This window comes from Gallinula chloropus (assembly GCF_964237585.1).
Source record: "Gallinula chloropus genome assembly, chromosome: Z".
In the NCBI taxonomy this organism is placed as follows: domain Eukaryota; kingdom Metazoa; phylum Chordata; class Aves; order Gruiformes; family Rallidae; genus Gallinula; species Gallinula chloropus.
In genome coordinates, this window is record NC_140089.1 from 79,290,475 (window position 1) to 79,312,438 (window position 21,964).

Below are 21,964 nucleotides of genomic sequence, written 5' to 3' on the forward strand. Positions count from 1 at the left end.
ATACAGGGGTGGCTGAAATCACAAAGCCAGGAGCTGGCTATGGGCAGGGTGCTGATGGCAGGTCCTGGGGTGGGCAGGAGCCTTGGCTTAGTGCCTGGACAGAGGGGAAGCAGTGGGGGGTGCCTGAGGGGAGTCAGGTTGGACCTTCACAAAGGGGTTCCGAGCTGATCTCAAGCGCTGCCCATCCCTGCCGCAGCCAGGCCCAGGCTGGGTCAGAAAGGCGAGAGGGGCAGGGGACAAGGGCAAAACGAACCTGCCTGTACCCCGCCTCCGCCACCCCCCTACCTGGGGTCCCTGCTGGGCTCCTGGTGCCAGCTCAGGCTTCGTGGGGGAGAGAGGAACAGGTCCCTGCAGCCGTGTGCCACCCTGCATGGGGCAGCAGACACAAAATCACAGAATCACAAGGTTGGAGGAGTCCCCTGAAGATCATCGAGTCCAACCGTTCCCATCCTCTGCTAAACCAGATTCCTAAGTACCTCATCTACCCTTTTTGTGATCACATCCAGGGGTGGTGACTCAACCCCCTCCCTGGGCAGCCCATTCCAGGCCCTGACAACTCTTTCAGTAAAAAATTCTTTTCTAATATCCAATCTAAACCTGCCCTGGGGCGGGGGTCACACATCCCCCCCACCTCCCCTTTCCCCTGGCTCCCCGGCTGGTGGAGCTGGGGCGCAGGGAAAGGCGCTGGCGGGGGTACGAGGATCCACTGCCTCCTGCCTGCCGGGCTGGGGGGCCGGGGTCGCGTACCCCTTCCCCTCACCCCTCCCCAGATCTCCCGTAACACCATCCCAGCACCCGGCCCGCGGTCCCACCTGCCCCGGCCCCACTCGCGGCGCCCCGGCGGGGGTGTTGTACCGGTACATGTTGTGTTTTGTTTCTAATTTAATAAAAGCCTGTTTGAAGACACAGCCCGGCGCTCCCAGGGACGAACGGGCGGGCGGAACCAGGGGCAGCAGCCGCCGCGGCGGGACGGGCCGCTCCGGGCGAACGTACTCGGAAGGGGTGGGATCTTCCCGGGAGGCTTTCCGGGGCGGCGGGGCACCGGCGGCGGCGGCTCCTGGCGCGGCAGAGCGATGCTGGCGCGGGCGGGGATCCGGGCCGGGACCGGCCTCTGCCTGCTGCAGGTGGGGCCGGGCTGCGGCTGCTCGGGGAGCCCGGGCTGAGGGGAGCGGGGCTGAGGGAGCCGGCGTCGGGGCCCTGGGGCAGCGCTGGGGTGGCGTGGGCTCGGCATGGGAGGGGGGTGCGGAGGAGGGCTGGGGGCAGGTGGGTATTGCCGGGGGGGTGCTGAGGAGGCCGGGGGTCGGGCTGAAGGGGGGAGGCGGGGTTAGCGGGCGTGTTGGGGTGCGGGGGTACCCCGGGGGTAAGGCAGGGTGTGAGCGGGGGGTGCGGGTGGGCGGGAAGGGCTGTGGGTACATGGCAGAGCGGGACTGAAGGCCGAGGGGCAGGCGGGGGTGGGATGGCGAGGAAGCTGGGGGCGGCCGGCCGTGGGGCAGTGAGGAGAGCCGGGGGGTGAGGGGCAAACAGAAGCTTTGTGGAGAGGCCCAGGCGGTGACCGGAACGGGGCAGGGACAGGCTGTCGCAGGGAGGTGTCCCGCGGCTGAGGTGAGGAGAGGGGGGAGGAGGAAGGGGTCTGGCCAGTCTGGGAGCTCCAGCGCCCGGGGAGCTCCCCCTACACCTGCAGGGAGGGCCTCGGGGCCCAGGTCTCATCCCCATTTCTGTATGGGTGTGTGTGGAGCATCAGGGCTCTTCCCTGCCCTGGTGTGTCAGGGCCACGAGCAGCGATGGCAGATGGGAGAGCTGGTGCTTGGCTCTGAGGTCCTGGCAGCCCGGCTCAGTCCCGTTCTTTCCCCTTTCTCCAGCGCTCCCAGCAGCTGAAGCGTTCGGCATGGCTGGCCCCGGCACCGTGCCGCTTGAACTCCGGCCTGCCCATGAACATTGGGGTGCTGTTTGTGCCGCAGCAGGAGGCCTGGGTGGTGGAGAGGATGGGCAAGTTCCACCGAATCCTCGAGCCTGTAAGGAGCCACTTTTCTCCCCTCCTGGACTCAGCAGGTTCCTAAAGCTGTAGCGAGGCGCGTCCTGTGCTCCAGGAGCCCCAGGGAGGCATGCTCATTCTTCCAGATTGCTGTCCTTTTGGCTGCCTGGCGACTAATTTCCCTTTGGTGGGGTGTTGAAAGCACCGAGAAGCCTGAATTCCACCCATGCGTAAAGCATGTTTACTCTGCCAGCAGCATCTGCAACACACAGTGTACCTGGGCTTTGTTTGCACAGCTCTCTAGTCTCAGCTGAACTCTCTGGGGGGGGTGGAACTGCCAGATAAGAGGGCTCAGTTGTCTCATCCCACCCTCTTCCCAGGGCTTAAACTTCCTCATCCCGCTGCTGGATCGGATCCGTTACGTACAGAGCCTCAAAGAAATCGTCATTAACGTCCCAGAGCAGTCAGCTGTCACCTTGGGTAAGGAACAGCTTCTGTGTCCTCCCCCTTTCCTTCCCCTGCCTCTGAGGAAGGAGTGGAAGGTGGAAGTGTCCCAGTCTCCTGCGCTTAGCCCTGTCCCTGGGGACCCTGGCTTGGCTGTGCTTCTGGTGCTGTGAGTGAGCAGGAGGACTGCAGGAGGCCCTGGGCAGAAATCCATCTTTCAGGTGTCTTCCTTTCCTTGAACCACAAAAAAAAAAAAAATCTCTTGTGTTTCTATAAAAAAGGTTTTAGGTCAGACTAACTGACAGCTCTGCTGCAATTCTAGTTTGGGTTTTTTTGTTTTCTTTCCCCACCTTACATTTTTATTTATGAAGATAACTGTAGTGTGAAATGTCTTGAACTGGAAACCTGAGACTTACCATGTAGGAAAGCATCAAAATGTAATGTTTTCAGGGAACATCGAGGTCCTTCTTCCAGCCCTTTTAGACAGGGAGATCCATTTCAGCCAACCCCTCTTCCTTGTCACATTCCCAACACCGGTGTGGAGAGGGGTGACCCTGCCCAGCTCTGCTAGTTCTGTGGGGGGGACAGGGAGTTTGCTGCTTCAGTAAACAGGACGTGTTGTTCTCTCCTGCAGATAACGTCACCCTGCAGATAGATGGCGTGCTCTACCTGCGGGTTATGGACCCCTACAAGGTACCATCCCTGCTGTGCTGACAGTCACCCCCAGTCGAATTTGGAGCCTCTGTGGCTGCACCCAGCACAATCTGTGTGCTGTGCTGCTCAGCTGGCTGCTTGGCAGCCCCTCAGGCACTGCTCACCTGGCCCCACTGTCACTCCCCACAGTGCTTGCTGCAGCTGCTGCCCGGCTTGCTGTGCCCTGTGAGGCAGGTGGGCTGAGCACCCTGACCCCTCATGAGGCTCTGGACTCTGCTTTTCTGCAGCTGGTTTCCTATCTCGGTGCTGTTTGTCCAACCTGCCTCGTTCGGTGTCCCTCCTGGCACCACTATCCACTCTGTTTTTTGCTTCTGCTCTCCAGGCCAGCTATGGGGTGGAAGATCCTGAGTACGCAGTGACCCAGCTGGCCCAGACTACCATGAGATCTGAACTGGGCAAACTCTCCCTTGACAGAGTCTTCCGGGTGAGCTGGGGGAGTGGATCAGGGAGCTGCAAGTGTCTCTCACCACCCCGGGGCAGCCTGCACAGCCAGGCTTACGTGCTTAACAGCAAAGCACCCTGTGCTTAGAGGGCTTCTGGCTTCAGTTTCAGTTGACCTGTTAGTAAATCCTCAGAGATGGGCCCTGTTTTGGTTCCTTTTTGTTTTTAACAGGAGTAATTTTGTACCCTGCCCTGGGTTAGATGGAATGGGTGATGGGTGCGTGCACCCAGACCCATCGAGTCCAGCTGCATTTCTCTTGAGTTGGGGCCTCTGCTCAAGCCCAACGATGAGTGTCCTGGCTGACACAATTCACAGGGGGGCTGCTGGTGTTCCTGGGTGATGTTTGCATCCAGATGTACGCCAGGTGTTTGTATCCCAGCGGTTTCAGCTGGGGACACTCGCCACGCTAGAGGACAGTGACCCCTTCAAGAGGCATGGGAAGCACTTGACGCTGCCTTATGCCTGTGGAGATGGGCTTTTCCAGATGACATTAGCCCATGGTGGGAGGGTATCTGTTTCCCTCCTCACTGCTGCCTCGTGCTAAGTGCTGCTTCTTTGTTCTCTGCGGGTTTTATTGCACCTCCCAGGAGCGGGAGTCCCTCAACGCCAACATCGTGGACGCCATCAACCAGGCATCAGACTGCTGGGGCATCCGGTGCCTGCGCTATGAGATCAAGGACATTCATGTCCCCCCACGTGTGAAGGAATCCATGCAGATGCAGGTTTGCTTCTCTGGCAGGGCGGTCTAGAAGGAGAGGGAGGTGTTGCCTGCCACGCCGCAGGGTTGTTCTCTGTCTGGAGCTGGCAGCACTGGGCCCTCCTGTAGCGAGGAAAGCCTGTTGGCACTGTGGCTGCACATGTAGAGCTATTGAATAATTAATTCCCATCCTTATTTTGGCAGTTGTGGCCCCTGTGTGGTACACACAACCCCTGCCAGTTCCTTTTAGAAACCCTGCTGTGCTCTGTGGGAAGTGAATCCCAGAGCTGGAGGTCCATTCTTGGCAAAGGCCATATCTCACGGCTGGAAGGGGAGGAGAGGGCAGCAGGTGCCTGGTTAGGTGTGTCAGGGCTGCAGCAGGCTGTGTGGTGTGGCACCAGGGATGATGTAGAGACATGGGATGTCGGTAGAGACAGGACACGGGGCAGTGGCCTCAAGTTGGGGCACAGGGAGTTCCACACCAGTATGCAGAAGGACTTCTTCACGGTGAGGGTGACAGAGCCCTGGGACAGGCTGCCCAGGGGGGTGTGGAGCCTCCTCTTGAGAGATTCAAGACCCGTCTGGATGCCTCCCTGTGTGACCTGTCCTGGGGAACCTGCTTTGGCAGGGGGGTTGGACTCAATGGTCTCTGGAGGTCCCTTCCAACCCCTAGAGTTCTGTGACCATAATGTGGTGTTCCACAGCTGTGTCCTCACCTCTTGCTGAGCTCTGCTTGCCCCCGTGGGGTGCAGGAGCGTGCCCTTGCTGCACTCACCCCACAGATGGGCTTTCCAGGCTGGCGTCTGACCTGTGCTTGCAGGTGGAGGCAGAGCGGCGGAAGCGAGCGACGGTGCTGGAGTCAGAGGGGACGCGGGAGTCGGCTATCAACGTGGCTGAGGGGCAGAAGCAGGCCCAGATCCTGGCCTCAGAAGCCGAGAAGGCCGAACAAATCAACAAAGCTGCTGGTAGTGCCTGGGGCTGGAACGTGTGGGACCTGGGGGATGTGTAGCCCTCTGCGCCGAGCAGTGATGCACCCGGGGACCGGACCTCATCGCGCTGTGCACCAGGCTTCCTCAGCCACGCTGATCCTCCCCTGTGGGGCTGAGCTCCGGCCCCTTGTTGCAGCCCCACAGCCTGGGGCTGCAGGAGGTGTGGGGCAGGAGGACCGCCGTGCTGCTGTTGGAGAAGAGGAGTCGCTGCACGTGTGAAATTGTCACGATTTGCTCCTTGTGAGCGCTTCGTCGCAGTTCTGATGCGCGTTCTGCTGTGGTTTGTTGCAGGAGAAGCCAACGCCATGCTGGTCAGGGCCAGGGCCAAGGCAGAGGCTATTCAGCTCCTGGCAGCTGCTCTGGCACAGCAGGTGAGAGTGTGGCAGCCACTGCATTAGCACTGGGAGGGCGGTGAAACAGCAGCAGTGGTGGCACCTGGTTTTCTTTTGGGTGTTCCCCAGCACCTTCAGCAGCAGCAAGGGAGGAGCTGTGCCCTTTTTGGGGCTGCTGCCAAGCGGGGTGTGGTGGGAGCAGGAGTGAGCTCCTGAGGGTGGGTGACTCCCTGCTGAGCCCCATGCCTTTCCCCTCAGCATGGCAGCGCCGCTGCCTCTCTCTCCGTGGCGGAGCAGTACGTGAGCGCCTTCTCCAAGCTTGCCAAAGACTCCAACACCCTCCTGCTGCCCGCCAACACCGGCGACGTCACCAACATGGTTGCGCAGGTCAGTGTGGTCTGGGGGGGGCTGGGCTCTTCCCCAGGGGAGGTGAAGGTGGCAGCCCCACGGGGCCCAGCTCTCCCGTCTCCCACGGTGCTCTTGTTCTCTCCAGGCCCTGGGAATCTACACCACGCTGACCAAGCCCCAGGCTGTGAAGCCCCAGGCCGTGAAGCCCCAGGATGAATTACCCCCAGCCCGTGAGGACCCCCAGCCCCCCACCAGAGACGTGCTTAAGGCAGAGCAGGCCAGCTCCAGCTAGTGAGGCCAGAAGGATCCCTCTCCCTGGCCTGGGCTGCTGGCGGGTCCTGTTCTGCTGCCCTCCCTTGGTCCTTATTTTGTATTTGGATTTGAATCATGTAATAAATTGTCTCCCCTTGGGCCTCAGGAGCCCTTCCCAGCACCTCACATCCCTCCCAAGCTGTGTCCTGCCGAGAGCTCCGAGGACATGCTGTGGTCTGTGAGAGGAGCCGGTGGCAGACACCTCTTTGGGGGGGTGCTGAGCCTTCTCCTGAGGGGTGGGGAGTGACCCCTCTCCTGGACCCGACCCTTCTCTGAGGGCGTGACCCCTGTGCCGGGCGAGGGGGACCCCTCTCCTGGGTGTGTGTGGGGGGGTACACCCCCATACCGTGGCAGGGGCGTCCCTTTTTCGGGCCTGGGAGCTCCTCTCCACATCCCCTCCCTCTCCCGGTGGCTGCCCCGTGGTCCGTGACGGCGCACGGCCGGGCGGGACACGCGCCAGGCGATTAGTTAATTAACTGAAGCGGCGCCTGCGCGGAGCTGGGGGGTGCCCGGGGCGTCCCGGCCCCCGCGGGAGGCTCCCGGCCGCCAGGCGGCGCTGTCGCCGCCCGCCGCTCCCCGCGCCGCAGCTCTTGGGCGGGCCGGCGCCACGCGCGGCGCTTCCGGGTGGGGCGGGAGCGGTTGGCGCCGGTCCGCGGCGGCCGCAGGTAGGGCGGGCGGGGCGGGGGCGCCGGGGGGGAGGCCCCGGGGGTCGGGGGTGCTCGGGCGGCCTGGGTGTCACGGGGAGGCCCGGTGTAAGGAGGGGTCCAGGGCGTAAGGGGGGGTCCCGGTGCAATGGGGAGGCCCGGTGTAAGGGGCAGGCCCGGGAGCCGGAGCCCGGTGTAAGGGGGCGGCCCGGGGGCCGGGGCCCGGGCGCTGCGTGGCGGCCGGGGTTGCGTGAGAGCAGCCACGGTGCCGAGGCGGGGCTGTGAAGCCGGAGGGCCCCGGGGCGCAGCGCGGGGGTTACCGGTCCGGTGTCCGGCCCGGCGTGGGGCAGCAGCGGGGCAGCGGGCGGCGGGCCGCGACCCTGCTCGGGGGCTGGCGGGCGCTGAGCCGGGCGGTCCTTGCCCTTAGGATGCAGCGGTGGCCGGTGCTGCTCTTCCTGGCCTGGGTCTGCCTGCTCTTTTTCGCTGGCATCGGGCTCTTCATGAGCGGCTTCCTGCTCACGCGGATCGAGCTGGCCAGCAGCAGTTCCTGCTCCGACCCGCTTGTGCCGCCCCCCTGGGAGAGGCAGAGCCTCCCGCCGGGCTCCTGTTGGGCACCGCAACGCTTCTCCAAGGCCGTGCTCGTCATCATCGACGCCCTGCGTTTCGAGTTTGCCCGCTTCAACCCGGCCAAGGCCAGCCCGCTGCCCTACGAGAACAAGCTGAGTTTCCTGCACCACCTGGCCACCTCGCAGCCCCGCCATGCCCGCCTCTACCGCTTCCGAGCCGATCCCCCCACCGCCACCATGCAGCGCATCAAGGGCCTCACCACCGGCTCGCTGCCCACGTTCATCGATGTGGGCAGCAACTTTGCCACCTACGCCATCCAGGAGGACAACCTGCTGGCACAGCTGGTGCAGAACGGTAGGTGGGCAGGGGCGGCGTCCCGCTGGGACAGGACACGTGTGAACACCTGGCCAGCACTCGACACGGGACCTGTATCCCTCTCTCCTTGGGAAGGGAACTGCTCACAGTGCTTCCACTCTGACAGCTAATTCTTTTGCCCTGCTTGATGGCAGTTGTCTCATACAGAGCTGTCACGCAGTCAAGGCTTTTCTGGCTTGTGCTGGGACTAAGAAGCAGCTGGGACCATGGCTAGGGTTTCTCCCAAGATGGTGACCCAGCAGGTGGAAGCGGGTGCGCTGGTAACAGTCACCTTGTAACTGGTGACTGTTACAAGGTCACCACTAGGAATGGCCGTACAGCACCAGGGGCAGTCAGTCATGTGGTGTTTGTGTTCAGGTGAGAAATGCAGTGAGGGAGGAGCTTGTGCCAGGTGTGCTGTGGGGGTGTCCTGCAGGCAGCAAGCCTCTTTGCCTTCTCTGTTTAGTTTGGTGCTGCTGGAGTGTGCTCAGTGCAGCTGCGAAGAGCTTGTTAGTGTGGGACGATGCAGTGGAGAGAAGATGACAGAGTGCAGGTTTTGTTAACCAGAGAGGTTTCCTTACAGGACTCAGTGTGGCACAAATACCAGTACCTGGGATGAGGCAATGTGACTGGGTTGTCCCACTGTCCCTGTGAGCAAGCAAGATGGGCAAGTGCAGTAAATCATCCGAGGCAAAAAAGCTCTGATGGTAAACCCTGTACCAGAGCAGGAGGAAATGGTTCCTGCTCCCAGGCAGAGGGGCTCTGTGGAAACACAGAAGTTTGGCTGGTGGCATGCAGGGTGAGCAGAGCAAGGGCAGTGGGAAGTGTCAGTGTTTTTGCCTCCTCTTTTTCATGCATGAAAACTCACCCCGCTGTGTGTTTAAAGCTGGAGCCCACAGTTTCTCCTGGCTGTCAGCAGCCATCTGCTACCTTGTGTTTCACAGTGGGGCCTTGGGTGGGGGTTTGTCTGCTTTGTGCTGCACCCTGCTGAGTGCTGCCGTGGGGTGAGCGGGTACCTGCCTGCTTCCTGGCCCCTTTAACCCAGGGGTCTTTCTGCTGGGGAACACTTCAGAGGTCAGTGATAAGTCGTGAGGTTCTGCAGGCAAATTTGACGTGGAGGTCACTTGGAGGCTTAGAAACAGGGCTAGCCACTCCCCAAATTCAAACTCATTTACAGCCAATTAATTTTAGATATGAGTTGGAGAAGAACCAGTGCTCCAGACCCTGACGTGGGTCTACCCAGGGTCTTCACTAGCACTGGTGACAGTGTGACTTGGGTGGGCTCATGGCTCTCATTCCTGCCTTTCTTGCTGCCTCAGGAAGGAGAGTGGTCTTCATGGGTGACGACACTTGGGAAGGACTTTTCCCAAAGAAGTTTTTCCGCTCCTATTTCTTCCCTTCTTTTAACGTGAAGGATCTTCACACCGTGGATGATGGGATCCTGCAGCACCTCTATCCGACTGGTAAGCAGCTCTTTCCCCAGGGCCCAGATAACCCTTTGTGTTATGTGGGGGTCTTACTGCAAGTTTGGGGTAGGACTGAAGAGGTTTTTTGTTAGGAAGCAGCAGTGGGCAGTCACACTCTGCTGCCTGGGGACTACAGTGCGCTAGCTGGATCTTCACAGATGAGCCAGCTTTCTTTAAAAATGCATTTCCTTTGTTTGGGAGGGAATGCAGCTTGATGGGATGAGGTTAAAGTCCTACATCTGTCCTGGAAACACATTGCCAGGTTGGAGCACCAGGATCAGCTTAACTGCCTGGGCATGCACACAGTGCTCCGGGAAGTACACAGCAGCACGGCAGCCCCATGGGAGGCTGGGGCACAGCACTGCATGCAACAGAGCATCAGTGTGCTCCCAGTCTTGGGAAGAAGGTGAAATGGGAGACTATTTTTTTTAATTAATGAATTATAAGTGATCTCAGACTCTGAGAAGCCCTGGGGCCAAGGGGAATCACACAGAATCACAGAATTGTAGGGGTTGGAATGCTCTTTGCTTTATCTGTGTATGAGTCTTAAGTAAATCAAGGATGTAGTGGTTTTTCAGAGGGAGGTCTTGTACCTTGTGGGAAAGCTGACATTCATCATTTACCCCCAAATATGTTGTTTTTACATATTTGTTTGTGTTGAGATCCTGAGGCAGGTGGGAGAGACCAGGGATGGCACTGGAGTCTGAGGCCCATGTCCTGGGTGGGATGCAGAGGGATTTGCTGATGAAATATCTCTGGCAGAGGACTGGAGTTCTGGGTGCTCCCTTTCCTAAGCATCCCCTCGGTTTAGCATAGTTTGAGTTTAGGGTATTTCAGGGTGACCTGGGTCATTCCCCTTCTGAGGGGTGGTGAGCAAAACCAGTGGATACTGGGACGCTTGAGCTCCCCGCGGCATTGCACCCCGGCACCCGCAAACCAACAGCCTGCCTCTGTTAAAGCCCACATCGATTTGCTGGAGGGCTGAGAGTGACAGTGGCAGGAAGGTAAGAAACAGCTGTTTCCAGAGGCCACCAGAAAGCTCTGGCAGGAGGATCCAGGCCTAGCACCCCTGCCTAAATCCTGGGGCAGTGTGTGATAGGGGCTGCTCTTGTTTCACAGTGGACGGTGGCGAATGGGATGTGCTGATTGCTCACTTCCTCGGCGTGGACCACTGTGGGCACAAACATGGACCTGACCATGCTGAAATGGCTAAGAAGCTCACCCAGATGAATGAGATGCTCAGGTGATTACTGCACTGGGGATGTTGACAGGTGGCCTCTTCCTTCAGCTAGGCTGGTGAGGTCTTCCCACGAGGTAGAGGGAAGAGACGATGATGAGATGATGATGTAGAGATGATGATGTAAAGATGATGAAGTCTTCCAACCTTCTAGAGATGTAGAGGTCAACAGGGAATGTTCACTGTGCCTGTTAACGTGGAGAACAGCTTTGACCAGCAGCAGGTGGAACCCCAGCTATGGGGCAGCCTCTGTTACATGTTCACAAGAGGTTTGGTTTCAGAAGTAAAGTTGTCTTCAGGTCTTGGAGCCTTGGTTCTCAACCAGACTGTGCAGCTGGAGTACATCTGAGTCTTGCTCTCTCAGTCATTAAAACTGAGATTGTCACACTGAGGTCTGGCTAATGTTTGAGAAGCTGTTGGAGAACCCTGGCTGGGGAATGCTGCATTTATGGCAGAGGCCTGTGAGTTGTGATTTTGTGGCAGAAGGCAGAATGTGATCCAGAAATCGCGATCACACAGCTGTGCTTTAGCAGAAAATGCTGCAGCTTTTGACTCTTAGAAGTGCTTTGATTTTTGCTGCTGAAAGGAGCAGGTGACTTCCCCTGCTGCATCTGAGAGCATAATGTATTCTGTGTCATGCTTACTGCCTTTTTCAGGGACAAATCCCTTTTTTTTCCTAAAAAGCAGGAGATTGCATGACATGAGCACTGAGAAACCAGCCTCTGTCCACAGGCAACCTAGCCAAGGCTGGACCATTCTGCCTCATGGCTCTGAATTTTCAGTTCCCTTGTGAAGTGTCTGTGCCCCTGTTCCCTGTCTCAGCTCTCCACACCTCTGTGTCAGCACCAGGTTTTGCTCAGATCCTTTCATGGGCTTCACCTCCGTGGTACCAGCAGGCTTACTGGGGACATGTCCTCTCCTGCCTGGGCCCCTGTCCAAGCAGGGGTTGACCTTCTTTATCCCTGTGACAGGTCCTTGGTGGATCACCTGGGGAATGACACCCTTCTTCTCGTTGCTGGGGACCACGGCATGACAGAGACCGGAGACCATGGCGGTGACAGCGAGAAGGAAGTGAACGCAGCGCTGTTTGTGTACAGCAAAACACCCCTGTTTGGCACTGGCCCTCCTGAGGTGAGAAGCAGCTGGTCCTTCGCTGTCACCACCTGAGGTGGCATCAGGAGTGAAGGAGAGTAATGGTTCAGTGGGGGTTTTTAGATCGAGAGGGGTGGTGAACCTGTTGCCTTTGCCAAGAGTGGGGAGTCTGACACAGGATGTGGGTGACTGAAGTGTTTGGGATCCAAGTTCAGGGCCCTCCAGCTGTGAGGGGTGTCTGGGGAGGGCCAGGTGAGCTGTTAGACAGCCAGGGCCAGACCCAAGGACCTGCAGCTCCCAGCAGGCACCTTCCCCTCTGTGGGCTGCTCAGGGAGAGCTGAGCTGTGCCTCTGCCTTCCCCTGTGCTGTTTCCCCTTCCTGTCATCCACTTACTCCCCTCTGATCAGGGTTGTCACCCCACCATCTTCTAGCCTGAGTGAAAAGCCACACTGCTGCGTTTTTTTGGGGCTGTTCAACCTTGAGACAAGGCTAAGAGGGGATCTTATTAATGTTTATAAATATCTCAAGTGTGGGACACAGAGGGAAATGGCCAGCCTGTTCTCAGTGGTCTGTAGAGACAGGACAAGGGGCAGTGGCCTCAAGTTGGAGCACAGGAGGTTCCACACCAATGTGCAGCAGAACTTCTTCACGGTGAGGGTGAAAGAGCCCTGGGACAGGCTGCCCAGGGGGGTGTGGAGTCTCCTTCTCTGGAGAGATTCCAGACCCATCTGGACGCCTCCCTGTGCGACCTGTCCTGGGGAACCTGCTTTGGCAGAGGGGTTGGACCCGATGCTCTCTGGAGGTCCCTTCCAACCCCTACAGTTCTGTGACTCTGATTATTCCTGAATTACCAATTCCTCCCCCCTCTCTAGGAGCCTGAGGCTGTTCCCCAGGTGAACCTGGTGCCCACTGTGGCCCTGCTGCTGGGTGTGCCCATCCCCTACAGCAACATCGGGGAGGTGATGGCTGAGCTGTTCTCCGGGGATGGGGACGCGGTGTCTGCAGCCTTGCAGCAGCTCTCGGTCTATCACATTAACGCCAAGCAGGTACGGCTGACAGCAGGGCTCCGTGAACCACTGAGGAGGGATGACCTGATAAGCACCTTCCTCTTCTCTTTGGTGGAGGTGGGGTGGAGACATGGTGTTACCTTCACAGGGAGCTTGTTCAGTGGCAAGTGCTGTGATGGGGGAAATGCTGGCTGGGAAGGCGGCATTCCCTTCAGGATGAGGGTTGGTCCCATCTCATCAGAGGTGGTTTTGGTTATTGGGGAGAGAGGCTGGTGAGGAGGCAGAAGACGACTAGGGGCAAGTCCTGTTGATGGAGATTCAAGAATACAAACTGATGTTTTGATGTTGCTTCAGTTTCTGGAGGAGAAATGCTTTTCAGCTAAAAAGCCACCGATCTGGAGTGGCAGAAGAAAACCAGTCATGAGGAGACACTGTGTAACAGGTGATAGGAAAGTGTGATAGAGAAGGAACCAGAGAGAGATCTGGTACCAAGTGCAGTGAAATACAGAACCACAGGAGCTGAAACAGTAACTCTACCAGGTATAAAAGGAGCTCAGAGAGCAGGGCAGGTCACATACCAGGGCAAACCAGAGCCCCTGCAGAGGACATGAGGGCTGTCTTTTGCTGCCCTGGGCAGGCCACAACCCAGGGCAAGCCAGAGCCCCTGCAGAGGACATGAGGGCTGTCTCTTGCTGCTCTGGGTGTGCTACAGAATCAGACTTGCTGCATGTTTAGAAGGCATGTTTCTTACCTGAGTGCTGGCCTGGCTTTGAGGCACCCCTGGGAGCACACGAATAACTCCTCCAGCTCCAAGCCAGGTGGATGCTGCTGGTGCAAGCCAATGAGGGGCTGGAGAGGACACAATTGCTGACTGGAGGACAGAAATGTTCAGCTTCTCTGCTGTGTATGTCTAGAATCACAGAGTGCTTTGTCACTGATGACAGTGTACGTTACTGCCCGTTAGTCACTGCGGGTATCGATCATTGTCTGTTAGGAATTAGCCTGATCCAGTCCTGCCTGTTGAAATATTTGCAGTCATTTGTCTGAGGGGGTTTCTGGCTTGATCACATTGGTGTTGAAGAAGGTTTTACATGCCAGGGAAGGCTGTGCAGGCCTGGGGGAGAGCTGGTGTGTGTATTTGCCATTCATGGGCAGAGGCATGCTGATTCTGCCTGTGCTCTGAGGCGACTGGAAGGCATGGGAAAGTACCAGTGTGTGTCAGGGCTTGAGTGGATCTACACTGCTGAGCAGTTGGTTGCATACATGGGTGCCCTGCCCTGGTAATGCCCTTTTAAAAACGATTTTGGGATCATAGCTGCCTCTATTCCTGTCCTCTTGAAGCAGGAAAGTCCTTAGCCTATGGTATGGGGGGGTTAACATTCCTGTATTGAAGAAGAGGTAGCAGTTGGATTTGACCCACTGTAAGCTCTTTAATTTGGTGTCTGTCCTCAGTCCAACAACATAGAAGTTGTCATTGGATGCAGATTAATAGCTAGTAGTGTCTTCAGCTTTTAGGGGTTGTTTGCCTTATTGTTACCAAAGGAGACCTTTCAATTAAGTCCTCCAGCTCCTCAGTGTGCCAGTTAGAAGCCCTTTGGTGGTGCCCAGCCTTACCAGAGGCACACCTGCAGATGAAGAACCGAGAGGAGTTGGTGTGGCTGTTAGGGTGGATGTCCCTTTACAGTGACTTCATTTTGGCAGAGGGACTGTGGTTCCTGCTGGTCACATCCTGGATTTGGATGACCAGCCCTGGGCGATGGAGGTGGGGGTGGGCCTGTCCTCGTAGGGGCTGGCAGACTGGGACTGTTTCCATTCCCAAGGGGCTGGGTGAGTCAGTAAATCCCACTCCCAGTGGTGCCAGTGCCGCTGTGTGACCCCCATGTCCCTGTCCCCTCTCCTGTAGGTGGACCGCTTCCTGCACTCCTACTCACTGGTGGCTCAGGACCTGCCAGCAGAGCAGCTCCAGCGCCTGCAGGACCTGTTCTCCGGTGCCGTGGAGGAGCACACCCAGCTCTTGGCCCAGGTGCAGGGTGCGACGCTGGCGCCGCCGGAGCTGGAGTCCAGGCTGGGAAGCCTCATCGGTCGCTTCCAGCTCTACCTGCGGGAGGCACGGGCTGTGTGCACCCAGTCCTGGGCCCGCTTCCACCCCCTGCGTATGGTGGGGGGATGCATCCTTATTGCTGCTTCCTGCTTGCTCTGCTACATGGCCTCAGAGCTGGCCACAGCATCGGACTCCTATCGCAGCTGCCTCCTGTACCCGCTGCTTTGGGGCCTGGTGGTGGCTGTCCTGGGGCTGGCCCATGCATTCACTCAGGAGGGGCTGGATCTCCTCCTGGTGTTGTCTTGGGCAGCTGCTGCTTCTCAGCTGGGTTTTTTCTGGCACTGGTGGGGTCGGGGTCCCAAGCGAGCCCGTTTGGCGGGCAGTCAGCCACCCTTGGCCAGCGTTGGCTTGAGGCAGAGGCTGCGAGCGTGGCTGGGGCTGGCCTTCCCCATGGGCATTCTGTTCTTCCGCTGCGGAGCCATGTTCTCCGATAGCTTCGTGGTGGCTGAGGCTCAGGTAGCTCCCTTCCTGCTGGCCTCGCTGGTGATGTTGCTGGTTGGGAAGCTCCACTGGGACGGTCGCCTGACTGTGCCCGAAGGCCCCAGGCAGCAGCTCCTTGGCTTTTTTTCCTACCGGAGAGAGATCTGGTACCTGCTGTGCCTGGTGGCCATGCTCCTGGTCTGCGTGCGCCTCTCTGGCTTCTTCCACCAGTGCCGCGAAGAAATCCCTCAGTGCCGGCCCTCTCTTTTCCTCTCCCCCCTCGCCAGCCTGAGAAACACACGGGCCAAGAACCTCTTCTACCTCCTGTGCGTGGCCTTGCTGGCGGGGCTGGTCTATGCAGTGCGGAGCTGGCTGCGGCACTATGGCAATCTGAACAGCTCGGAGCCCCTCGTGCTCTTTGTGCGCTGGGGTTTCCCACTGGTGGTCCTCTGCATTGCCTGCTACTGGGCTGTGGCCTCCAGCGCTGAAGACTCCCTGGGCAAGCTGCAGGAGCTGGTGCAGGTGGCGGTTGTTGCCTTTCCCTGGGCAGTCTATGGACTGGCCTCTGTGGGGCTGCTGCTCCTGCTGTGCAATCCCATGACGGTGTTCGCGAAGGACACGCGGGAGTCGGCAGGATCCATCGTCACTCCCTACCTGGGGGTTCCCAGCTCCGAAGTCGACTTCCTCCACGTCATCCCTCAGATCTACAAGAGGATGCAGGAGTCTCAGAAGAGCCGCCTGGAGCAGGGGGGCTGCAAGGCCACCATCGCAGCGTATGGGCTGGGCAGCGTGTACTCGGCGGCCCTGGTCATCGCGCTCACCCTGCTGGGCTTCCTCCTGATGCTGCTGCACAGCGAGCGGCTGAGCCTCGCCTTCCTGCTCCTCTTCCTGGAGGCCTTCGTGCTGCTGCACATCCACACACGTGCCAGAGGCCTTGCTGGAGATGCTGGTGAGTCAGGGCTCTGGAAAGCATCCTCCGGACTGCAACCTGGTGGTGGTGACCTTGTCTTGTTTCCAGTGGGAGAGGTGGGGGTCCAGTCTCTGCTTTTGGGGAACAGTGGTGCACTGATCCTCAGGAGCTGTCCAGCTTTTCTTAGAGCTGCTTCAGTCCTCTCATGGAAGAGAGATGCATGCAGCAGGCATGCAATGTGGGAAGAGGAGGAGGGGAAGGGGGGGTGCTACACCTGTCCCGTCTCCCCAGAGTGCGAGCAGCCACGGAACCCCACTGCTGCTGACAGAGCCTGCAGCAGGGCAGGCAGCAGCAGGAATGCCTAGCCCTCACTGTGTCTGTGGTGGGAACCTGACTGGTTTCTGGCTCTCAGATGAGAAAGCACATAAAGGGAACCTGGAAGAAAGTCAGTAGGCCTTTTTTGACCATGGATCTCTTGTTCCTTGATGCTGATACCTCTCTCATTTTTTTTATTTTATCTTCAGAGCCTTTTTCAGTGCCCTGGTATGCAGTTATCTCCTGGCTCCTTGCTGCTTCCCAGTTCTTCTATTCCACAGGCCACCAGCCCATCTTCCCGGCCATCCACTGGAATGCAGCCTTCGTGGGCTTCCACCTTGACCACAGCACGAACCTCCTGCCTGCTGTCCTGGTGGGCGCCAACACCTTTGCCTCCCATATCCTCTTTGCAGGTAAATCAATCTCCTCCTGGGCCTGAGCAGACACAGCTCACTGCTTTGCCTTCTCTCGAGGCCTGCAGGCTGAGCACAAGGCAATGAAGGCTCTGGCACCAGCTGAACAGCAGCATCCTTGCTGTCCCTACCTGGGGCCACGGAGCTGCCCGTGGCCTGCAGCCTCCATGCAGCTGTGCCTGACCAGTAAACGAGCTGGGCTATATGTTTCCTGCACGTCCAGGGCATGATGGCAGAGCCTAGACTGCTCCTCACCTCCTGGGCTCCAGTAACTTCATGTGCCTTTGTCCTTGAGGTAGTCGGCTGCCCTCTGCTCCTGCTTTGGCCTTTTGTGTGTGAGATGCCCAGCTCGCAGAGGAAGAAGCCCAGGAAGGAGCCCCGGGAGGAGCTGCAGGAGGTGGAGGAGCACATGATGGAGATGAGGCTGCGGGAGTCCCCGGAGAAGTTCTCCGCTGCTCTGCTGCAGCTGGGGCTGAAGTACCTCTTTGTCCTTGGGACACAGGTACGGGCAGAGGCAAGGATGGCTGTGGAGAAGGCTGTCCAAGAGGAAACTAGTGTGCTGTGAGAACCTTGGGGGACTCTGATGAGCGAAAGGGTTCGGCCAGAGCTGAGAGTGTGTCTGGTTGCAGGTGGAAGAGCAGCTGCACAGGTCCTCTGCTCAGCCATGCTGTTTGCTCTGGGCTTTGGCAGGGGCTTTAGCAAGGAAGCTGCAGTATGGATCAGGCTGCTTTTTATAGCCATCTGCCCAGAGTGGAAACATCTGTACAGAAGACACAGGGTTGTAATCCTGCTCCCCCTCTTCCTGACCATGTCTTAACAATTTTGCACCAGCTCTGGTTTTCACCTGGTCCTGTGCTGTGGTGATGCAAGGAGCTGAACACCAGAAATTTAATGCAGTGGAAGAAGCAAATATTTTTCTGGGGTTTTACCCCTTCAAATCATTCTCCTGTGTGGTCAGACCAGAGCAAGGGAGGAGGCAAGTCCCACAGCAGGAGGGCCTCTCTCTGTGAAATACTAGGTCCAGTTAGCCACAGTTTGAGTCCTCTTCTGTGCTGTCCCAGCCTGGTGCTGGGAGGGCCTGTGTGTACCCCAAGCTGCTTGTGTTCCCTGACTTGAGGACACGATGGAAGGGATCCTTCTTTGGGGTGCTTATTTCTGGTGTGCACAGTGCCAGCCTCCCAGGCATGTGCAGTTTAGTGCCATAGAATCACAGAATGTGTAAGGTTGGAAGGGACCTTTGGAGGCCATCTAGCCCAACTTCCTGCAATGAGCAGGGGCATCTTCACTAGATCAGGGTGCTCAGAGCCCCATCAAGCCTGACCTGGAATATCTCCGGGGATGGGGCCTCCATTACATCTCTGGGCAACCTCTGCCAGTCATCTACCACCCTCATATTGAAGAACCTTTTTTGTAATATCCAATCTAAATCTCCCCTATTCTAGTTTAAAACTTACCCCTTGTACTATTGCTGTATGCCCTCATGAACAGTTCTTCCCTGGCTTTCTTATAGGCACCTTTCCCATGCTGGAAGGCTGCTATAAGGTCCCCCAGAGCCTTCTCTTCTCCAGGCTGAACAAGTCCAAGTCTCTCAGCCTTCAGATGTGAACCTAGTGTGCTGAACCTAGCTCTCCAGAGTTGTTTGTAACTTGTTTTTCCTGATCTTCCCCACAGCTTTTGGCCTGTGTTTGTGCAGCTATGATCCTCAGGAGGCACCTCATGGTCTGGAAGGTCTTTGCCCCAAAGTAAGTCCCAGGAGTTGCTCTGATACTGGGTTAGAGCTCATGTCCCTGGTATCTTGTCTAATGTTCGCAGGCAGTAATGATGGAAAAGATCATGTGATTGATATTGTATGACTTCTTGCCTGATCAAGGCTCTAGAAATGTCCTCAGCTAATTTCTGCCTCAAATTCAGAAGCTGGACTTGAGCTAGAGTGCAGAAATTTCTCTTTAACTTGCTTTCTAAGGACACACAGAGCTGGAAGCTAAGAATACTCAGGTCAGAGACCCAAAGGTGGGGGTAGCAGAGCACAAATGGTAAACCCAGAAATGATAAACTAGCAAACCTTTGGGCTGGTAGGCATGTGGGGTGGTCTCAACCTCTGAAGGATTCAAAATCCCTCCAGAGACTTGTCCTGAACGCCCTCTAAACCAGAGGCATGCTTGGCTCCCAGGTTGCAGGCAGCAGCTGCTGAGGAGTGAATGTAATGCAGGTTTTGGGGTCTGGGGTGCTCCCAGTGTGGGAGTGCTGGGAGTGGGGTGCTCCCAGTGCCTCTCACTGTCAGGAAAATGCCTGCTGGGAGTGGGGACAGCAGCCTGCCTTTGCAGGCACGCGGGCTGCAATCCCCTGAGCAGTGTCTGTTGTGCCTGCAGGTTCCTCTTTGAGTCTCTGGGCTTTGTGGTGAGCAGCATCTGTCTCCTGCTGGGGATCTCCCTGGTGATGCGCGTGGACTGTGCCGTCAGCGCCTGGTTCAGCCAGCTGCAGCTCAGGTAGCGCCGGAGCTGTGGGGGAACCTGAGCCGCTCGTCAGCCGCGGCCCGCGGTCGCCTCCCTGCCTCCCCTGGGGCTGGGAGGGATCCACGAGCCACCAGCAAGGAGTGCCTGCTGACAGCAGCCTGGGATCATCCCCAGCTCCCCGCCTCGGCGCCGCACAGAAGGACCGGAGCCAACTGTTTCCCGCTCACTGGGGTGGTGTTTCTCAGCAGGGGAGGTCAGAGCTCTCTCACTGGGCTTCTGCTGGCAGCAGGAGGACTCTGCTGCAGGAGCCCAAGAAGCCAGAGGCCTGAAGTGCTCCTCTGGAGAAACACCAGCCGGGGGTCTTGCTGCTACGTAACTGACAACTGTCCACACTGTGCAGCTGGTCAGCTCTGGTGGCCAGCAACCTTGCCTGTGCAGAGACAGGGACTCGTGGGAAGGGGCCTGCTGAGGGGAGGGAGGAATGAGGAGAGGGAAGGTCCTGCAGCCACCACTTCACTCAGTTTTCGTGCTGGAATCGGAGCGCACACGGTTACACATGCAGATGGATCCTGGGATCTGGGTGGCAGCTGCTCCTCTGTCAGTCAGCCGGTTGCTCTGTAGTGAGGCCCCTCCTGTCCTACCCACACGCCCATTCCTCTGCTCCTCCTCAGCCCTACGAAGGCAAAGGGCAGCAGGCTGGGCTGCCTTGCCCAGCCTGAAGCAGGCATAGCCTGTGGCAGGGGTGGGGGGTAGCAGGGAGAGCTGTGTCTATGAATAAGGAAGTGTCCACCTGTGGTCTCAGCCTGGGCTGTAGCAGCCAGGGCTCCCCATCTCCTGTGCATGTGCTGCTGGATGCCAGCTGTTAACTGTGGATGGTTGAGATGGGGATGTAGTGACAGAGCACTGGCTCATCTCCATGCTGGGTCTGGTCAGGAGGAAAGGGGGATCTGGTGTAGCCATCCCAACTGCAGGAGGATCCTGCCTTGGTGTGAGCTCTGGTGCCTGGGAACAGATGCACCAAAGCTGTGAGCAGATGACAACTCTTCTGGGAGGTGGGTTAGCCCACTGGTACCTCTGTATGTGCAGGGGCTTTTGTGACCTTGATGGGACTCCAGGCACTGCAGCCAGTACTATCTGTGGCCCCGTATTTGGTGCCTGTCTCCCTCCTGATACTGGTGTTCTATGTGGAACTTGGTGCCACAAGTGAGCTACCCCAAACCTGCCCTTGAGTGCTCATGGCTGGGAGTTGTGTGTCTTTGCAGGCAAAGGTAGAGCACAGCAACCATGGTGCCTGGCAACATCCCAGCTAAATTGACCCTGCATTTTTGATGGGAGCTGGGATCTCTTACTGCCCTGAACCACTGTGTGGCATTACTTGGTGCTACAAATTCTTCTCTCTCTCCCCTCTAGAAAGAGCTGAAGATTGCTTCCTTGGGATTCCTGTGTTGATTTTTGTTCTGATCCCATCTGGTTTTTAACTCATGCAGCATGACTGCCCCATCTGAGTTCCTCATTGCAGACTGCTCATGGAACTCCAGGCTTTTCCTCTCCTCTGCTCTGGAAAGTCCCAGCAAAAGTGTCTTGCCACCTCTGATTGTTTCAGTTCTTGCTGGTTTGCCCAAGTGCCCCATCAGTCTGGGAAATTACTTTTGAGGGCAGGTTTGGCTTTGAGCTTTACCCCTGCAGAAGGCTTGCTCAGGTGTTAAGATGCAATTCCAGGGAAGCTTAAACTGCTCTGATGTAGGGTATCTATTGCTTGGGCTCCTCCTGACCTGCTGGCTGTGCTCTCCCACTTCAGCCTCACATCTCCTCTGCACTGTGGGCCTGTGCTGCCTCATTGTACCTGACACAACCAGGGACTGCTTGTACCTGGCATGACTCCCTGAGCTGCCTGGTTGCACAGACAGCTGTGTTAGGGCAAGGCAGGGGGTAGCAGCACGCAGCGGGGATGCTGGAGGGGGCAGGAATGCACGAGACCCCAGTTAGATTGACTTAAGCACTCCCACCCTTAAACACAGTTCATTTGCTGTGTACTGTGACTCCTCAGTGGCCAGATGGTCCTTGGTGCTGAAGGGTCCGTGCTGATGTGTGAGGGGTGGGTTGCATCAGTGTGGAGAGGACAAAGGGATGGAGGTAGCGGCTGCTGAGTGAAATCTCATTTCATGTGAGGTTAGTCTAGGTAACAGTTGTTGCTGAATCCTGAGGCTGGAGCCCAAACAGGCCTTGTAGCCTCCTAACCTGGGTGAGGAGCTGGCTGCTTGCCTGCCTTTGTGCTGACAGAAATTGTTACGGTCGCTCATGCTGTAAAACTGGCCTCTGACACCCCCACAGCTGCCACCAAGGCCCCTGGGCTTTGTTCTCCCCCATCTCTGGGACTAGTTCTTCTCTCAAAGGCCACCATGGTGCTGCTGAGACTTCCTGTGCCCGCTGTTCATGGTTAGAGCACTCAGCGCGTGGGCATCCTCTCCTCACACCTCCGTCTCATCCCCCCTGCCCTCCTGCTGTGGCTCGGGAGCCTGGGGCAGAGCAGAGAGGATGGCAGAGCTGCAGCACCGTGGAACACACACTTATTTCCCTGGAGATGAACAGAACTTGCAGTAACAAACCTGCACACACATGCCTGTCACCGCAGAGATGCCAAGGAGTGCGAACTGCCCAACCCAGCCAGACCGGCTACTACACCAAAGAATTCAGATGCAAGAAGAGAAGTTTTCCAAGGGCTGGTGATGCTCTTG

The 21,964-nt window shown here is 57.7% G+C and overlaps 2 protein-coding genes across 2 annotated transcripts; both read left to right on the plus strand.

Annotated features, from left to right (window-relative positions):
• The first annotated feature begins 926 nt into the window (after positions 1 to 926).
• On the plus strand, positions 927 to 6,371 carry STOML2 (stomatin like 2). The gene is made up of 10 exons (XM_084278003.1): positions 927 to 1,124; positions 1,860 to 2,012; positions 2,353 to 2,452; positions 3,051 to 3,109; positions 3,453 to 3,554; positions 4,160 to 4,294; positions 5,090 to 5,234; positions 5,550 to 5,629; positions 5,849 to 5,977; positions 6,084 to 6,371. Exons 1-10 carry the CDS (start codon positions 1,074 to 1,076, stop codon positions 6,228 to 6,230), a joined length of 1,101 nt encoding a protein of 366 aa, XP_084134129.1. The 5' UTR covers positions 927 to 1,073; the 3' UTR covers positions 6,231 to 6,371.
• A 951-nt stretch (positions 6,372 to 7,322) lies between these two features.
• Positions 7,323 to 19,266, plus strand: PIGO (phosphatidylinositol glycan anchor biosynthesis class O; the record flags this gene model as incomplete). Its single annotated transcript, XM_084278251.1, has 10 exons — positions 7,323 to 7,815; positions 9,135 to 9,278; positions 10,401 to 10,524; positions 11,490 to 11,649; positions 12,483 to 12,656; positions 14,521 to 16,087; positions 16,573 to 16,776; positions 17,076 to 17,278; positions 18,448 to 18,518; positions 19,146 to 19,266. 10 exons carry the CDS (start codon positions 7,323 to 7,325, stop codon positions 19,264 to 19,266), a joined length of 3,261 nt encoding a protein of 1,086 aa, XP_084134377.1.
• Positions 19,267 to 21,964: the final 2,698 nt, after the last annotated feature.

Bases quoted from the DNA above. Each gene is read 5' to 3' on its own strand.
- STOML2 (XM_084278003.1), top strand. From the start codon at position 1,074: ATGCTGGCGCGGGCGGGGATCCGGGCCGGGACCGGCCTCTGCCTGCTG. The intron at 1,125-1,859 runs GTGGGGCCGGGC...CCCTTTCTCCAG, and splicing joins CCGGCCTCTGCCTGCTGCAG to CGCTCCCAGCAGCTGAAGCG. The intron at 5,630-5,848 runs GTGAGAGTGTGG...CTTTCCCCTCAG, and splicing joins CAGCTGCTCTGGCACAGCAG to CATGGCAGCGCCGCTGCCTC.